The sequence below is a fragment of the Hydra vulgaris genome, chromosome 12 (assembly GCF_038396675.1).
Source record: "Hydra vulgaris chromosome 12, alternate assembly HydraT2T_AEP".
NCBI lineage: Eukaryota > Metazoa > Cnidaria > Hydrozoa > Anthoathecata > Hydridae > Hydra > Hydra vulgaris.
Window position 1 is genome coordinate 60,708,135 of NC_088931.1, and position 20,371 is coordinate 60,728,505.

The window sequence follows — 20,371 nt, forward strand, 5'->3', positions numbered from 1 at the left end:
TGAAATTTTTAATTTTTGTTTTAATTATAGTTGCTATAAGGTTTTTAAGAAATGTAAATGTTATGAATCTTGAAGAGTTAGAGGATTCATTTTGGTATCGTATTAATATAAATCAATATGAGCTAGCAGATGCTCTTTTACAAGTAATCAGAAATATCTCACAGGATAATTACAATGATCTTCTTGTTTCACTTATATTAAGAAAATCAGATTATCAGCAAAGGTAATTAATATATACTCAAATTTAAACACACACGCAAACACACACACACATGTTTAGTTACTATGTTCTCCTACATCAAGAAGAGTACTCTGGTCAGCCTACACATATACACACACGTAAATGAGCACATGTACATTTTATATAGCTTATATTTTATTATATATAGTTTAAATTTTGATTTGATAAAATAGAAGTTATTTAGATTTATATTATAGTTTTAAACATTTTAGTAATAACATACAATTTTTTAAACTTGGGTTTGAACAAGATCATATTGACTAACAAAAAGATTGTCTGGCAATATAACAAAAGTTATATTTACAACCAATCTTTTGTTTGACTGTCAACTTTTAAGATATCTTTAACTTATATCTATATCTATATTCAACTTTTTTTTTTATTCACTCTTTAAATTTCTTGTTTTAGCTTTATAAGTTAATATGAAAGGAGATAAAGTTAAATATATTCAAAATGTAATATTGTGCAAATAGTGTAATACATAGCAAGTAAACTTGAATCCAGAATTGAGATCTGTCATTTTAAACTGACAGTTCTTGTTTTTATATTATTTTTGTGTCTTAGCTTCATTTTATGATTGTTTACTTTTAATATCTTTAGATCCTTTTTTGAATTTTTTATATGTAACAATATTTTCAATTATAACATAGTCAGTCTTGCATTTAAAGTAGAAAAATTATGTGGTTAGGGTTGCTCCATCAAAATTAGGAAACAATGCTGGAAATAAATTTTTTTGTATTGAGTACCTGTATTAAAAGAATAGCGGTATTTTAGTTGTTTAATTCAAAATTTAAATGTATGAAAAGTTGGCAAATACAAAAAATTAACATTTGTTGGTTGTTTCTTTTTTTTGCTCATTCTATTTTATATAATTAAATTGTTTGTGTGAGAAAAAACCAAATATAAAAATTTAAACTAAAGTTATATATTGACTTTTACCTGATACTTATAAAAAAAGCGTTAAGTTTTAATGAATTGTTATTTTATTAATTATAATTTCCAAGAGTTGCGTATATACATATATTTAAGTAACCAAAAACAGTTTGTTTATAATAATGAAATTGACTCATTGAATTCATTAAATATAACATGTGAAGCTCTTTACTTGAACCCCTTCTCTTTCTCATCTAGATTAATGATCTACATAAAGCTTGATGGCAGTCATGTTTGCTGATGACACCAATTTTCTTTTATCTGATAATAGCATTACAACATTTCCAAATATAAATATCAAAATAGCAAAGAAATCTGATTAGTTTAAAATAAGTAAGCTTTCACTTATTTGTGAAAAAATAAAATGGACACTCTTTCATCCAGCTTCTTAAAAGAAATTTTTATCTTGCAATATAACTTTATTATACCTATATCAAATAAAAGTATATAATTCAAATAAAAAGAGTAACTTGTACAAACCTTTTAGGTATCTATGTTGATGAAAAGCTTAGTTAAAAAATACTGTATCAAACTCTTGTGTAATAAAGTTGCTAAAAGTATAGGAATATTTTAAAAACCAAAAGTGCTTTAAAAAATTGTAGTTTAATTCAGTTATATTTTTCCTTTATCCATTTTCATTTGAACTATGCAAGTATTGCTTTTTGTAGTGCCATTAAATGTAAACTTTTTATTGTCAATAGAAGCTTGTTGCTTGTTATATCAATTTTAAAGACAGATTATGTCAAGCTTTATTATTTGGAATTAAAATTGCCCATTATTTGGAATTAAAATTGCCCTGAAAATATTTGAGGTTGGCAAAAAATTGCCCGCCTCAAATACTTTCAGGTCGGCGTTGCCGACCCTATTTCTGAGAGTTGCTGTAATATATATATATATATATATATATATATATATATATATATATATATATATATATATATATATATATATATATATATATTAAAGTTTTTAAATTTATGAAATAACAACAAAACTTATATCCATAAAAGTATTTATAGATATTATGTATGTATTGGAAATTTATTAGGGTTTTAAATTACAAATGGTTCTCAATGACAAGACCTGATTGATCTTCTGCAAGTGTATGGTTTTATACTGCTGAATCAGGTTTCCCCTCTTTTTTTTGCTCTTCTAAAGTGGTAAAATTGAGTATACTTGGAGTATAACTTTGAGATTGCTTGATGTTAGGACACCTAAGTCACGTTCAATAATTGTTGTTCCAATATTCTATTTGATCGTAGTCTATGTTAAGCATTGAATAAAGGCACACTGACTTATTTGAGTGACCAGCATGCATGACTTTACATTTGTGGAGGTTGAAAAACATGAGCAACATGTCTTGTTGTAGTTTTATTACAGCATCTTCTGTTTTAATTACCCCTAAGATCTTACTGTCATCTGCTTATTTCATTATATGGTGCACAATGTTGTCTGGTAGGTCGTTTATATAAATCAGAAACAGAAGTGGACCTAGCATTAAATTTTAAGGAACTCTGCTAGTGATATCTACCCATTCAGATTTGCTATTATTGATGACCTGCTAGTAATATCTACCCATTCAAATTTACTATTATTGATAACTCTCTGTTTTCGTTTTTTTAACCAGTCAGTTATCTACTCCAGGCGTGCACCATGTATGCCATATGCCTCAAACTTTCGAAGATGTTGCTAAGGTACTTTATCAAATGCTTTAGCAGAGTCTGTGTAAATAACGTCTATGCATAATTAAAAGTTAGTGCTTTCATTAAGATGCCATGTGTCTCTAGTAGATTAGTTGTACAGTCGTGTCTTGGATGAAATCCGTTTTGAGATTTCATGATGAGTCCTTTTTCAAGGCAATGTTTTATGGTTCTCTTGTCTATATAACTTTATATTATTTTACATAGTACCGATGTGGGAGAAACTGGTCTGTAGTCCAAGCATTTCTTTCAGCTTTCATTTTTAAATATAGGAGTCACATTTTGTAGCCTCCATAGGTTAAAAATATATACATATATATAAATATATAGATATTAAAATTTTTTTTTTTAAAACACTAAACTTTTTTTTTAAAACACTAGGCTAGCTGGCAGCATCTTAGCTAGAATGACATCATTTAATAGGATCCCTTCAGAATTTTTATAACATCCAATGACTTTGCATAACCATTTAGGCATTAAACATGATGAACTTTTAAAATCTGACACCACAATACAAAATCTGACACCACCACTATGCTTCACTAATATGACACCACTATACAATATATTTTCAATAGTTATAGTGAAACGATTCAACAGTTTTTAGTTTAAAAAATGTCAGAACATAAATTAATTGAAACAGATTTTAATGTTACTTTTGGTGAGAAAACTTCTTTAAAAAACTGTTGATACATGAATGTAAATTTTTACCCGTAGTCAAAGTATTGTAAAATAGGCCTATCTTATATCAATTAAAGTTGGATGGGGATGGGGGTGGGGGATGGGGGGAGGGTTAATATTAGGCAAAGAGTTTTTTAATGCATTTAAAGAGTGTTGCTTTATTGCAAGAAGAACAGAGTTGTTCAATTTAATTTGGTATTTGCATAAAGGTTTTTGTAAATTATCTTAGAAACATAAACCTAATAAATCAGCTTTTCATTGTATTTAAAAAGAGTGCTTTCAAAAGTTAATTAAATTAAAAAAAGTATTCTCAAAAATCAGTTTTCCATTGTATTTAAAAGCAGTATTTTATATTTATGTTTTGTTGAATTCAAAGGATATTGTTGACTAATTCAAAGAAATAAAGTTTAGTGCCTAAAACAGGAAATGAGGCTTTTTGAAGATAAATGTGCTCTAAGAAAATATCTTGAACAAAGTTTATGATTTTTTTTAATGTTTTGTTTGTGTTTTTAAAGTTGGAGTAATTTTAAACAAGTTGTGGTGCAGAATGGAAAACAAAAACTTAGGATGCTCTTTGTTTGTTATGAGGGTACGATAATAGAATAAGAAATAAAAGACTTAACAAATGAACCAACAAGCTTGCATGATTTATAAGTTCTTTGCGATTTGTAAAATTTATTTTTATTATTTTTACAAAAATTATCATTACTTATATTAGCACCTAGCCTACATTTAAACGCAACACAAACAATTACATTCATGGCCTTAGGTTAAATTGCAACACAAACAATTATATTCATGGGCTTAGGTTTAAATGCAACACAAACAATTACATTTATGGGCTTAAGTGTACACTGTCTTATTAAATTTCACACAATCTAGTTTTTAAAATACCATTATTAATACAGTTTTCCAGACAGCAAAATAAGAGCAATGAAAAAAGCAACACTTTTTTTTGCTTTAATAAATGCCCTTTATATCTAAATGGTCTTTGCTCTTAAACTTAAACTTTCAGTGGATGTACATACAGAAATCCTTACAGGTAGCTATTTTAAAATGACATCATCAAATTCCATGGAAATCTAAGTAGTCTAGGTTTGTTAGAAATGCATATCGCACACATGTTGCAAAAGTATGTTACACACACGTATGTTACAAACGCATATCACACACACACATTTTCTAAACCCATGTCACACACACCTATGTTATAAATGCATATCACACACACATATACACACACATGTTACAAACGCATGTTACACGCACAAATGTTACAAACGCATATCACTCACATATGTTACAAATGCATATCACACACTTATATGTTACAAACGCATATCACATACATATGTTACAAACGCATATCACACACACATGTTACAAACGCATATCATACACACGTACAAGCGCATATCACACAAACATATGTGTGTATAATTAACTTCTGAGACTGACAAGTTTTTACAAGAAATGTTGAAATTAGAATAGACAAATTCAGTGTGTAGATTGATTAAATGGTTAGTGTGTGGACATGCATTACCTAATTATTTAAGACACCTATAATGACAAAAACAATTATATTTTTTTCTATATTAACAGAACTGATTCATTAGAGGAGTATTTGCATTCTTGGATTGGCTTAAGAGAATATGTGAAAAATGAAGTTATACTGAGTCAGAAGGTAAGTTACTAAAGTTTAAGAAATGTTTTATTTAATTTCCTTATTTTAATTTTTTTATCTTTTGCAGCATGTATTGTGTCCAGAAAGAGAACGAAATGAACTTGAATTCCAAATGATTTTAAAATCAAACAAGAAAGAAATTGATGCCCAATCTGCAAATATTTTAAAGGTAAATATATGCTCTACAATGGTAAAGTAAATATGTGCACTACAATGATATCAGTCTTAATGCTTGACTTATAAAATGGCTTTAAATCATATTCAAACTGTAGGTCATTAATTAATAAAAATTTTTGCAATTTTATTTTAAATTCAATTTTTGAATTGAAATTTACTAATTTAGTAAATTATTCCAATTGTTTACAGCTTTATTTATGATATACTTGTTTCTTGGTTCATGTTTACAAATTTCCTATAAAAGTTTCAAACAATGATTCTATTAGATTAAAAAGCTTGCAGAGTATACCGTTTCACACAGTTGATAAAATATTTTTAAATATTTGGTTTAAATTTTTTAATATGTTTTAATTTTTTAATTACTTTTTTGGTTTACTTTATCTAAACTTTATTAAATACACACATAATTCACAATCAAAATAACATCAACAAATACACACATAATTCACAATGAAAATAACATCAACAAATACATACATAGTTCACAATTAAAATGATTTCAACAAATACATACAAAATTCACAATTAAAATAATATTAACAAATTAACAAAATAACATCGACTAATACTCACATAACTCACAATCAAATAACATCAATAAATACACACATAGTTCACAATCAAAATAACATCAACAAATACATGCATAATTCACAATCAAAATATTATCAACAAATTAACAAAATAACATCAACAAATACTCACATAATTCACAATTAAAATAACATCAACAAAAACATATATAATTCACAATTAAAATAATATCAACAAAATTAAAAAAATTTTTTTTAGCAAAAAAAAATTACTCACAAAATTTTCTGCTAAAGGTTTACTTGTAAATGCTCAGTATGAATTGCCACACATTGTTCACAGGATTATGGATTGCCACACATTGTTGCACAGGATTATGGATTGTTACACATTGTTGCACAGGATTATGGATTGCCACACATTGTTGCACAAAAATATTGGATGCTTTTTGTGCAATCTGTGTCAAGCAATAGCATCAAGGACAATAAAATGGAGTTTTCAATTTAATGAAATACTTTGTTTGATTGAAATAAAGATAAAATGAATTATGTTTGTGGTGCATGCATTTTCCCTTATTGGGAAAATGCATAGTTATAAAGTCAATTACTTCCGCTTTAGATATTGCAGCTGTTTCAAACTTTTAAAATATTTTAACTGTATATAACAACAGTTGTTATATACAGTTGTTATAAATAGTTATTATATACATTATATGCAGTTGTTATATAAAGTTGCTCTATACAGTTGTATATATCCAGTTGTTATATACAGTTGCATATATATGCAGTTGTTGTATGCTGTTGTTATATGCAGTTGTTATATACATTTTTATATACAGTTGTATATATACAAATGTTATATACAGTTTTTATATACAAATCACAAAGTTAAGAACTACATTAAATCAGATACATAGGAAAACAGTTATATAAGCTTTTTTGAGTTTGTAATTTTTTTGTTTTATTTATGTTTGTAATTTTTTCCTATAATCTTTTGTGACAAAGATTGTTTCTGATTTTTTGTGCTTTCACATAATCTGGTATTATAGTGTTAGAGTATCCAGGATCTCTATATCCAGGATACTCTAACACAAACCCATTGTTTAACTTTGCTCTTTGAACCACCAATGATTTCAAAAAAATACCAAGATTCTGGACCGACCAAAAGAGAAAGTGTTGTTTTTTAATTAAGAATTGTAATACTTTGATGATATCCAATTTGGAATGTAAGTGTAAAAAATAGTAGGTTTTTATCAATCTTATCTTTTCACTGTCTACTACGTCATTGTTTCCATTTGCAAACACAATGAGCTGAGGACTTAGGTACCAAGAGTGTGGTTTTATACTTTTTGTTAAAGCTGGTCTTAACTAATAATTGTATTGCTCTTGTATTTTAACACTGCATAAAAAATGGCAGTAAAAAAACTTCCCTTCTTTGTTAGGGTTAGGGTTAGGGTCAGTAAAAAAACTTCCCCACTTTGTTTTCTTTCTTTTTGTGTCATAATTTTAACAACTTTTATTTGTCTTTTCCAATGTAAGAAGGTAAAGTTTATCTGCTATTAGTAAGCGTCCAGGGTTGAAATTTGACCAGAGCTGGGCCAGGTTTAATAAAATATAGCTAGGGTCGGGTTTGTGACCGTGGCTACATACATATATACATCTTAAAGTATATTTTTTTTATTCAAAATTCATGTTCTTTTTGTGATCAACATGATCATCATGATCATCATAATCATCATTACTATCATCACCATCATCATCATCATCATCATCGTCATCATCATCATCATCATCATCATCATCATCATCATCATCATCATCATCATCATCATCATCATCATCATCATCATCATCATCATCATCATCATCATCATCATCATCATAATCAGGCTTTAGTCTTTCTCTTTTATGCTGTTTCTCCAATATAAACAATCTAGAGCATTTTCTTTCCTTAACTAAAGCTCATTTATACAATTTTTAAGGCACTCTCTTCAAGTTTTCTTAATTCTACCACTACCATTTTCTCCTGTAGCTACTACCTCTCTAGATGCTGATAATTAAATTACATTAATCTTTTCTTACAAATGTTGTTCGATACAATGTTTTTTTTATAATCTGTCTAAGATTATGCCTCCTTTTCTTGTCTTGTTAGAGTCTCACCACACTTCCATCTGATCATCTTCTCTTTCATCAAATACTACACTAAAGTTTATACAAATATGTAAGGATATTGTATGTAAATAAACAGCAAATATAAATGTTTATATCCATATTATGTATGCCTAAAGCTTCTAAGATTTTATTCAAGAAAGAATAAAATCTTAGAAGCTTTTCTTCTTTCTGGAATAAAAGTTTGAAAGCTTTATGCATTCTTTCTCTTCAACTTTAAATCAAGCCTCATTCTACTCCACATTTTTCACCATCTTGAGCAGATACTTTATTAAACTGTAATCAGTTTTTTCATTATTTTTTACAAGAACATCTCTCTTAAAAACAAATGTCCTTTTATTATTGCAAGAAGTCAATGTAAAAAGGTCCTCTCTGATGTTAAGCTCTGTTATTCTCAGTTTATTAAATCTTGTTTCTTAAATCTCAGATGTTAGGATTTAGAGACTTTAGGAAAGTCTTCAACAGTGTTATAAACTAAAGTAAGTCTAACATTTAATCTCTAATTCCTGATCTTTTTACTTCTCCCCAGAATAGATTTATTTGGAAAGAACTTTTCCTCTAACTTGACTCTTGAATCTAATGGCTATATTCTCTCTATCATACCAAATTAACCCATTGTTAAACATCCAAATCACTTTGACTTCCAATGCTAAAGTTAATTAAACACTTAAACAATAAAACAATTAAACACTTCTATAGTTTGTGCTTCAGACAAGATTTCCATCATAGTCTTAAAAAAGTGTTCTGCAGAACTCTCTTCAATTTTTACTCAATTTTTAAAAAGTGCTAAATAAGTGGTTCCAAATTTTAAAAACTGTAAAAAATACCTATCCAACTATCTGATTAGTCTGTTATTAGTTACTTTATGCAAAGTTTTTGAGATTATTAATTTTACTAATTCTTTTAATAATACTAATTTTAAACATTACTAATAATTAATTATATTTAAAAATTATTAATTTTTCTTAATTAAAGTTATTCTTGAAGGCCTAACAATTTTTGTTAGACATCAAAACTCATTTATTTCCTGCAAAAAAGTATTGCATTATTGTTGGCATTCCTATATAGACGAATAACAACCCTCTTACTCTCAGACTAAAAGTCTAAAAGCACATTGTAAATGTAATTAGACATGATTTATCTGCCAAGCTTGAGCCACTCTCCCATTGTTGTAAGGTTGCATTTCTTTTTTTTCCCTACAAATACTATCATGGTCAATGCACAGAGGGGCTATCATCTCTATTCTGATAAACCGAAACTGATTCTTGCTTCTTATTCCACAAGTTGCATCACTTTAATGTATCTGTCCTAATCTATAAAAAATTTTATTAATCCATTTTTTTTCTTGCACACCAAAAAAATCTTATAACTCTTACCCATCTTCATGTTTTCCTTTTTTATACAACCTACAACTTTTTAAGTCTTCAGTTAACCGTTTCCTAGCATTTTAACCCTATCCTCTATGTTAAAGTAACTCATAACTTAATAGTGGTTACTTGCAACCTTGTTGGAGTTTAAAAATATATAAATGTATGCCAGTATTTAATTAAAAGTAAATATAAGTAAAAAATTATAGTATCTAAAGTCTTGAAAATTTTTTTCTAGCCCTGGCTATAAACCCCTGCTAAATCTTATAATTTTGCCCAGGCTTGGTTTGCAAATCTGCAAAATGAGATTTATTGCAAATCTGGTTTTGGCCGGACTTTTTACAAATCTGGTTTTAGCTGGTCACTTATCTGCTATAAAACCTGTCTTGTGACAAGTACCAGGTTGATGGAATTGAAAATTAGTTTCCAACAAGATAAAAAAACAACTAACTGACTAAGGTTTCTATAATCATCTCTTGCAAAAGTATTTTTGAGCAAAATATTAGTAAGTTATCCCAATTCAGCAGCTGAATTACGCCAGCATATTTGCCTGTGTTACTACTGGTCTTATCAGTGCAGCAAGCAAACAGTTGATTAACGTAATCGTAGTATTCAAATAATGTTATTAGCTCTATTAACTGGCTCCAATACCATTTTTAAGTTGGCAACCCCAAGCAATATCTTATTGCAATCTGGAGCATTTGTAGAGCTCACTCACCGCTAATAGGTCATAAATAGTTGTACTTGGGTATTTTGGATAATTTGGGAATCTTGCTATCCCAGCTTTTTTTTATCATACTCATCATCTGTCTAAAGTCAAAGTTGCACTTGGGCATTTCAAATCCACCTAAAAATTTTAACCACATTGAATATTACTATCCTGAATCCTTTGAATTTTCTGAAGTTCATTTTGTTTTTGTTTTTCTGTAGTTAAAAATCTGAGTCTTATCTTTTCTATTAAAAGTTTTTTATGTTTTTAGATAGAAAAAACAAACAAAACAAAACAATTTTCTATAGCACTGTAAGCTACATCATCTTTTTCCTCAATGAACATTTTTCTTTCTTTCATCTGGACCCTAAAGAATTCTATATTCTTTTCAACTACTTCAAGATCATTATTAAAAAGATTATTCAATTCAGATATAAATTGCAGAATGTTATGTTTTGTCTTATAGTTGAACTCAAGTTATGTACTTTAATTAAAGTGGTTTAATAGCATTGCGAATTCACAATATTTCTAAATTGTGAATTGAGTGTATATAGGCTAAGACATAAACAGAAATAAAATTTTATTTATATATATATATATATATATATATATATATATATATATATATATATATATATATATATATATATATATATATATATATATATATATATATGTATATATACACACACAGTATAGTGAAAAAGTTAATAACCACTAGATTAAAAAAATTTTTTTTTTCAAATTAAATTAATTAATTTTTATTGTAAAGATAATAAAATAGTCTTTTTTTTCAAACATTAAATAGAACATGAGAAAAAAGTTTTTTTAATTTTTTTTGAAAATTAATAAATAGAGCCTATAAAATAAGGATTAAATATTATGTGTTAATTTTAAAAAATTTTTTTTTTTTGAAAAAGTTAAGAACCACAAAGAATTTTTTGTGTTAAATGTAGCGGAAATGTCTTTTTTTTTAATTTATTTTTACCTTTTATGTTTAAATATTCTATTAATGACCTGAGTCATTACCAAAAACCCAAAAAAAGTATTAAAAAAAAAGTATTTAATTTCAAACAAAGAAAAAAATTCAGGAAGCAGATAAAACCTTTTTTATCAAGCGGTTTTACCTTCCTGATAAAAAAGGTTATATCAGGAAGGTAAAACCGCTTGTGAGATTGGAAAAATAATAAAGCGATCACATAGCTTGGTGCTAACAATCATCAAAAGATTCAATGAGACGAAATCTTACGTTGATTGCCATGGTTCTGGAAGACCGCGTTTGACAACACTCAGTAATGATCGCCTTTTAATCAGGTTGGCAAAGTAAAATCGAACCATGCCGTCACATGAATTAAGAAGGGAATGGAAGCTTTCAAATATAATGAATAGCAACTTGTTACCATCAATTGATGGACTTGAGCAAAGAGTTCCGTTCATTTTTTAGCAAGACAAAGCACCATGTCACAGGGCTAAAATTGTCTCTGAATGGTTCGAAAGCAAAAATATTGAGTGTCTAACTTGGCCACCAAACAGCCCAGATCTAAATTGCATTGAAAATCTTTGGAGTTGGGTTGATAAAGAAATTGCCAAGAAAGCACTAAAGAGCCTTGAGGAGTTGTGCAATATTTTACCAACAATACTTGGAAATGTTCCCAAAAATATTTTAGAGAATTTAATAGACTCAATTCCAATTCGTATAAATGAGTGCTTAAAAATTCATAGAAGAATTACGCGGTATTAGGTAAAAATTACCATTTTTTGTTCTGTGGTTCTTAACTTTTTCACAATTTTTTTAAAATAAAAATTACCTATAAAACTTTGAATACGTTTTTTATATTTGTTTAAAAGTTTTTGTCATTATTATTATTTTTTATTTTGTTTGTCTATTTTCTAAAATTTATTATTATTTTTTTACCAGAAAAATATATTCGATTAAATATTAATTATGATTTTTTTTTGGTGGTTCTTAAATTTTTCACAACACTATATATATATATATATATATATATATATATATATATATATATATATATATATATATATATATATATATATATATATATAAATTTTGTACTTTAAAGTATTAAATTACAAAAGTATATTAAAAGTTGTACAAAAATATTTATTTCTACTTTGAAATTACATTGAAAATTATTATTATTATTTAAAAAAAAAAAATTATTGTCAACAAGACTACAAAAACTATTAATTATGTTGGGAGTAACAGAAAATAAAGTTTGATAAAGAGCAAGAAAGTGGTTGACAAAAGATTTAAAAATCTGTAAGAAGTGGAGGCAAATTTTTAAACCACAAGCTGTATAAAACTGTGACAGAAATCTTCAAACCACAAAGTGTATAAAACTGTGACAGAAATGCTAAGATCACATGCTGTATGAAGCTGTGAAAAGAATGTTTAAATCACAAGCTGTAGAAGAATGTTCAAACCACAAGCTTTAGAAGAATATAAGTAATAAATAATTTTAGCAACAGAGGATTGGTTTGGATTTTTAACAGTCAATTGACCATCATTGAGGTAAGAGGAAGAGTGTGACCACGTGGTTCAATATATGAGTTAAAGAAAAGTTCATTGCATTTATTAGGTTAATAATATAAGCAATTACTTTTGGCTGAATAAATTTATCTATTTTTTGAATTTTAGTAAAAAAACTCTGATACCATTACAAGAGATTGAAAACATTCTGCAAATATTGCCAAAAAAATCATTTAATTCTATTTTAGCATTTTATGGGGATAATGCAATATTAGAATTTTTATTACATTTTCGAAAAGTTATATAAAGGCTTTTCTATAAGTACATTTTTTGGATAAAACTATTGATTCAAAACAAACTTAGTTTTCTTTCTTGCTCTTTACATATATGTAAACAAAATGAGTATCTGAAAATCATATTTGAAGTAAGGTCTTCTGAAATTATCAGAAATCTTAAAGCACCAGAAAAGCCACACAAAAAAAATAATAAAAATAACATGAGATTATAATGAAAATTTACAAAAAGTATGGATTCAGTTAAAAAACCAACAAAATCCAACAAAATTTTAAAAAGTATTGACAAAATTAAAAAACCTAAACAGTTGTAAGGATTATTATATTAGTGCATTTCTATGATTTTGAATGTTATTTTTTATACAAGATAATACTTTTTTTTTCAGATTGAGATCATTTTTTATTTTATCAATAAAAAATATTTTTTATATTTTTATACTTTTTTTATATTTTTAGATTATTTACATTATTATTCTTTCATAAGTTTAATATTTAAAAAAAGAATTGAGTTACTTTTTTGATTTCTCTTTGTTTCTCCTATAAAATCTCTTGTAGAACCATTTTCCTAATATTTTTTCATTTCATATTATACCCAACGATCATTTTATTGAATGCCAATACTATAAACAAAATGCACAAAGCAAGATACAATAATGTCTATAGAATTTTTCAGTTTTTATTATAAAGAAATATTAAGGCAAGCAAATTATTTTTTTAAAATTCCAAAACAACACTTCACTGTCACACTTGTGCTGACAACATGGGAGGTTGTGCCCTATAAGCGCACCAGTTATAAACATCAATGAGCTTCTACAACCTGTTTAATGGCATAAAGAGTTGGGAAAAACTTGTAAACTGTAAACACATTTAGGATATTGCATACAAGCAGACAAAATTTCTTTTAAAAGATTTTTAAAAGCAGTTTAAAGAAAAATATTCCTTTCTATTTTTATACAGTTCTGCATTTTCTCCCCTAAAACTTATCGTAGGATATGTTTCATCTATTGCTCCAATATATTTTAAAAATATATATATACTCTGCCTAAATGTGTTCACGGTTCACAAATTTTTGCATATATATGTACATATATATCTTTATGTATAAATAAATAAATATAAATATATGTATATATATATTTATATAAATATGCATAAATATTATATATATATGCATATTTATATAAATGTATATATATATATATATTTATTTATATACATATATATATGCATATATATTATATATATATATATATATATATATATATATGTATATATATATATATGCATATTTGTATAAATATATATATATATTTATTTATATATACATATATATATATACATATATATATATATATATATATATATATATATATATATATATATATATATACACATATACATATACACACACACACACACTTCTTTGTGCAGATTAGGGTGTCTCAAATAACAACAATTTGTTAAAATATCTAAAATTTTAAAATATAGACTACCTGAATGTGTTATACATAATTAAATAACAATAATAACAACAACAAAAAGCTATTTATTTTCCATAAATCATTTTTATAATAGCAATAATATTTATAATAATAATATTAATAATAATAATAATGTTAATAATAACAATAATAATAATAGTAATACTAATAAAATGTATGTTTACAATAATAACAATGAACAAAAAAATAATAATAATTACAAAAAATATTATAATGGTAGTTATAAGCATAATATTACTTATAATAATAATAAAGTTAATGATTCATAAAGATGGTATAAAGTAGTGACAATAACTGGATTGACAATAACACTGGATTCAACAAATTTCTCAATATAAATTTTTTTTAAGGGTCCCTAAGACTATTGAACATTTAATGGATCCCTAATATTATAAATAAAAAAAAGTTTTTCAAAAGTATTTCATGAAAAAAAATAATATTGTCAAAAAACTATATTTACTTAAAAAAATTATTTTTTAAGTAAAATTATGCATAATCAAGTATCATTTTTTATGCAATAAAATCTAAAACAATTTTTTTATAAAAGGATTATTGTTTTTAAAACCTTTGTATAATTTCACTTCATTTGAGACCCAACATTACATACTTTTGAAAAACATTTATTTTGATAATATTAGGAATCAGTTAAATTTTAAAGAATCTTGGGGGAACCTTAGTAATAATTTTTGGTTAGATATTTTTTAAAGCCAGTGTTATTTTATTAGATATAACACATTTAAATAATGTGTATAGGTATTTTAAAAAATTGTTGTTTTGGGACACCCAAATGCAGATTAAAGTTGGCATGGTAATAAGGTCTAAAGTATATTACATATTAGTTTTAGACTTTTTAGACTTTTATCTTATGATGAATAAATCTATAAAAAAATATTATGTTTAGCATTTAGCTTTGGAAACACTCAATTTAATACAATTAATTTGATAATTGTTTTTAATACTTTTATTATGTTTGAATTTTATTTTTATATAATATTTAGTATTTTGAAGATAATTTTTTGCATGTTTTTAGGAATTGTTTTCTTGTCAAGGATCTTCTAATAAAATTGTAAGTTTATCCCAAGCAACATCTTTCATTAAAAAATTAGTGGCTTGTGATGCGGAACTATGTTTCAATATTATTGAATTGTTATCACACCATGAAAGCATTAGAGCTTTTGGATCACGACTTTTAAAAGATGAGGTTGAATGTTTATTATTAAGTGATAGTTTTGAAAAATCTTTAACATTGCTATCTGTTGGCAAGAAGTATTTAGATCATAATGACAAAAATCAAATGGACATTTTGAAGAAATTTCTTTATGCGTTATTAAAGCAAAATAAATTTGAGGTGATCGACAGTTTATCTGTTTCATTAGTTACAAAATTTAAGCTTGTTCAGTTTATTGATATCCAAGCTCAAGATTTTATTTTAGCATCAGTGAAACCAATAAACAGTGACCCTGGCAGTATAGAACTTGCAGAAATCATAGCTCGAGCGATTGGTTATCCAAATATGGATGACTGGTTTTTGTTAGTTTTATTGTGTATCGATAAAAAACTTCTAATTTTGCAAAATATTCTGGTAAATCTTATTTTTAATTAATATTTAGTTTTAAAAATAATGCGTCGTATTTAAGTAATAATTAAAATTTTTTTTTTTTATAAATAACTTACTAAAAAGCAGAAAAACTAGTTGATCCACCAATCAAAATTTAAAAAAATCAACATCTAAGTTAGGTGTGCCAATTGATTAACAACAAAATAAATTTTTGTGAAAAATTTGGTCAAATACTACATGATTTTTTGTTTCATATATCAACAAGATTTCATTTATCTCTATTTAAAAAGTGAAAATATTTTTGTACACTCACTCACTACATTTAATTTTTTACACTCACTTACTACATTTAAAATTTTACACTCACTTACTACATTCACTTTTTTACACTCACTATTTATTTTCTACACTTTTTAACTTTTCTTAAATGATATAATCATACTTTAGTTTTGACACTTTTAGATTAGGCATTTAAGACATACAACTAAATTAAATTTTAGATTTAATTCTAGACAAGTAGTTAAGGTTCATTCAATTTCATTTTGAGTTTGAAACAAATCAAGTTGTGTTTATCTTAAGTAATAAGATAATTTTAACTTTTAAACATTTATTAAAGACTTTCTAATAATGCGACTCAATCCATTTTATTAGAGTTTGCAGCTATAGTTTTTTGTGTTTTTTTATTCATGTTTTTTTTTCTTGACATTTGATACAATCTTTTTTTGTTTATAATAATTAATGAAATAAAAATGTACAAATTTTTTATTTTGTTATATTTTTTAAATATGTATTTTTTAAACATGTATTTGTACACTTTATTTCTAAAAAATATATAGCTAAATATTATTATTTATATTTGTATTTTTTTATTTATTTTTATTATATAATTAGTTTATAAAATTATGTTATTGTCTGGAAATTGCTAATCTTTGCGGTAACAAAAAACTTAAGCAAAAATATATTTTTCAATAAACCATAAAAATATTCTATACAAGTTAACTCAAAAAGAGTGATTGGTTAGACTACTATTGCAAAATTTATTACACACATACCTTTAACAAATACAAAACTTAATTATTGATTTAAATAATTACTTTATTAAAATTTGAGTATTACACATACACCTTTAACAAATGCAAAATTTGGGTATTACACATATACCTTGAACAAATACAAAATTAAATTATTGATTTAAATAATACATTTATCAAAATTTGCATACTACACACACACCTTAAACAAATACTAAATTAAATAAATGATTTAAATAATTATTTTATTAAAATTTGTGTATTACACACAAACATTAAACAAATACAAAATTAAAAAACTGATTTAAATTATTCTTTTGTTAAAAGTCTTTCATTAATTTTTGTTTGCTTATTGAATACACCATAATCTATTAACAAAAAACTTGGCGTTGAAAAAAAACTCTTTATATATAAATATAAATTTAGACTTTTCAAGAGCCTTAATTTCATTATATTTTTTCGGAAATTTGTATACTTATCTTTAGCATACATATTTTGTAACAAATGTATTTGTCAAAGTAAAGTTAATGTTTTTTTATGTTTTGTTTATAATATATATATATTTAAAATAAAATAAAAATTTTTCTTTGTTTAATTTTACTTAAGTAGCAAATAATTAGTAGTCCTTAATGGTTGCAATCGCATAATAAAACTAACAGTTTTAAAACTTAGATTATGAAATTAGAAATAAAAAAATAAAACTTACTGTTTTAAAACTTAGATTATGAAATTAGAAATAAAAAAATAAAACTTACTGTTTTAAAACTTAGATTATGAAATTAGAAATTGCACTATTAATGATGAAAATGTTTAATCATTTATACTTAAACATTATTCTTTTTTTTTTTTTTTTTTTTTTTTTTTTTGAAATGAGTAGAATGCTTTAAATTGAGATTTTTCTTGACTTTATTTTTTTTAATTTTTCATTAAAAAATTTATGAACAAATTTTATGATTTTAAAGTTTGATTTTTTTTTGTTTTACTCCTATTTTTATTTAAAATGTGTGAAAGTTTGAGATTTTAGGCTAATTTTTATGGTTGCAATTATTGAATATTTCTAATATTATAAAATAGAAATAATTTTAAAAAAATTTCTATGAAAATATTTTTTTAATTAACTTTGAAGCAGTTAAATATTGTTAAAAACAAATAAAAATGACTTAACCCAGTCTAGTAACTCTCTGCCACTTTGACTACTTAAGCAGGGCTGAATCTGAATTTATAAAAAGCCAAATTTAGCCTGGAGCTACTGTCAGTGTATAAGTAGATTTACAACATCATACATTACTACTATAGTATGCACAGCTGCAAAGGTTTAAAAATATTTTAGCCTCCTACTACAGTTTAAAGAGGCTAAATTGTTTTTAATAATTTATTTTTTTAATTTTTTTTATGAAAATTAGTATAAATTAATTTAAAAATTTAAAAATTTGTAAATCTTAATCAAATTAGTTAATAGTTTTAATTTATAAATTTAATTAAAGGTTTTTTTAAAATAACATTTTTTTTTGACATAAAAATCAGTTTTTGAGCTTTAAAATATTTTTTTTGAATTTTTTACTAATTACTGTTTTTTTTTTTTAGGATACTTGTTTTTATTTAGTAAGTGAGGGTCAACATAAGCGTGCAGCTTCTTTGTTATCTTCTCCTTGTTTAAGTCCTCTTAAAAATCTTGTCTTGCTTGCTTCATGGTCAAATTGTGCAACAATTGATGAAGCTGTGGAATTGTTAGATCATTTTCATGATTCCAAAGTAATATATTATTATTATTTTTTAAATAGATTTTTGTAATATGTGATTGCTAGGAATTTGCTGAAGGAAAAGTTCTGCTGATTTTATTTTTTGTTGATACTAAGTAAAGAATTATACAGTTGTAAATAAAGGTAATTATTTGGTTAATTATTTACTATTTCACAATTTTGAAAATGTGTGAAATAGTGAATAATTAACCATATTTGCAGAAATGCAGGAATTTTCAACAGGTAAAATACAGGAATAAAGTGCAGAAAATTTCTCCTAACCCTAACCATATTGCTGCCCTAACCCAAGCCCTCTGTCAATGTAACAGCACTCTTTTGCATGTTTTCCCTAAATCAGTCTATATATGTACTGAAGTCCCCAAGCTCCTTTTACACTATATTCTTGCACTTTACTTGTTGAACATTTCTGCATTTCTACATTTTACCAATGCCCCTATTTTAAAAAAAGTTAAAATAATCAACCTTAAACAGATAAATGGTTTTGCAATATTATGAGCATGGCTACCATTATCAGATTTTTGATGATTGATGACAATTATTGCACTAAAATTGCTTTTAGTTAAAACATTGTTTTGCTCATAGATTGTTCAATTCTCATCCCAGAAAGTGCTTTGGATGGTTTGTGGTCAATTGTAATTTTTAGGTGTAACTAATCAATTCACGAAAAATAATTAAAGTTTCTTCAATTCAAAGTGTTTTCAAATTCAAAGTAACTCAAATTTTTTTTCATGAATAGATTAGTTACATCTAAAAATTTGTTTTCCATTTTTATAACTATGATTAACAAATTGTTAAATATTGCTTGTCATCTGCTATTATTATGTATTATTGTTGCTTAAAAGTATTGCAATAGAATATACTTCTTCTATGATAAGTTTCCATCAATAAATAGAAAGTATAAATTCCAGAACAATGTTGAGAAGCAACTTCTGGTAGATAAAAAATGTTGATTTGAGCTTATGTAAAGACAACAATTGTGAAACCCTTTTATTTTGAGATCACTTCTATACATAGCATCTTCAAAAAATTTTTTTTTGCTTTGGCTGTTTTCATTAGCATGCTTGTACAAGCTCCTGGCAGTAATTTATTTTTATAAGGATATAAGACTAAACTCAAAGTCAAAGAGGTTACTCTTAAATAGTTTTATTTGCAACTCTCAGCTCTCTAAGCTCTAAAACACAAAGCCACAGAAAAGCAGTTTGAGTGTAGAACTTTCAGAGGTGTAGGGTGGGTTTGAAATTCCAAAGGTGTAAGGTGCATTTGAAACTCCAGAGGTGTAGGATGGGTTTGAAATTCCAGAGGTGTAGGGTGGGTTTAAACTTTAAACCTCTTGATTGTTAGCTGAATATTCTACCACTAGTTTACTACTGCAATGTGCTTTATTGATTTTTATATGTTTTAGCAATACTAGGTGCTAAATAATAGATAATACTGTATCATATCATGCAATTCCTGATTCTTTGAAATCTGTTTCCAATCCACTGTTTTTTAAAAATTGCATACCTTGTACTTGATTGCTGCTTTAGTATATTATGCATCAGTGAC

General features: G+C 25.6%; 1 protein-coding gene across 2 annotated transcripts in view; it reads left to right on the forward strand.

Moving 5' to 3' along the window:
* The window catches only part of LOC100197921 (zinc finger FYVE domain-containing protein 26), a 109,365-nt gene continuing 88,994 nt past the window's right edge, over positions 1 to 20,371 (forward strand). The window contains exons 1-5 of one of the 2 annotated variants that reach the window (XM_065813966.1): positions 1 to 223; positions 5,158 to 5,239; positions 5,307 to 5,408; positions 15,508 to 16,059; positions 18,651 to 18,818. In XM_065813966.1, the coding sequence (XP_065670038.1) occupies positions 63 to 223; positions 5,158 to 5,239; positions 5,307 to 5,408; positions 15,508 to 16,059; positions 18,651 to 18,818 (1,065 nt within the window). In that variant the 5' untranslated portion in view covers positions 1 to 62. The remainder of the gene's footprint in view (positions 224 to 5,157; positions 5,240 to 5,306; positions 5,409 to 15,507; positions 16,060 to 18,650; positions 18,819 to 20,371) is intronic. The other variant, XM_065813967.1, reaches the window with a different exon arrangement.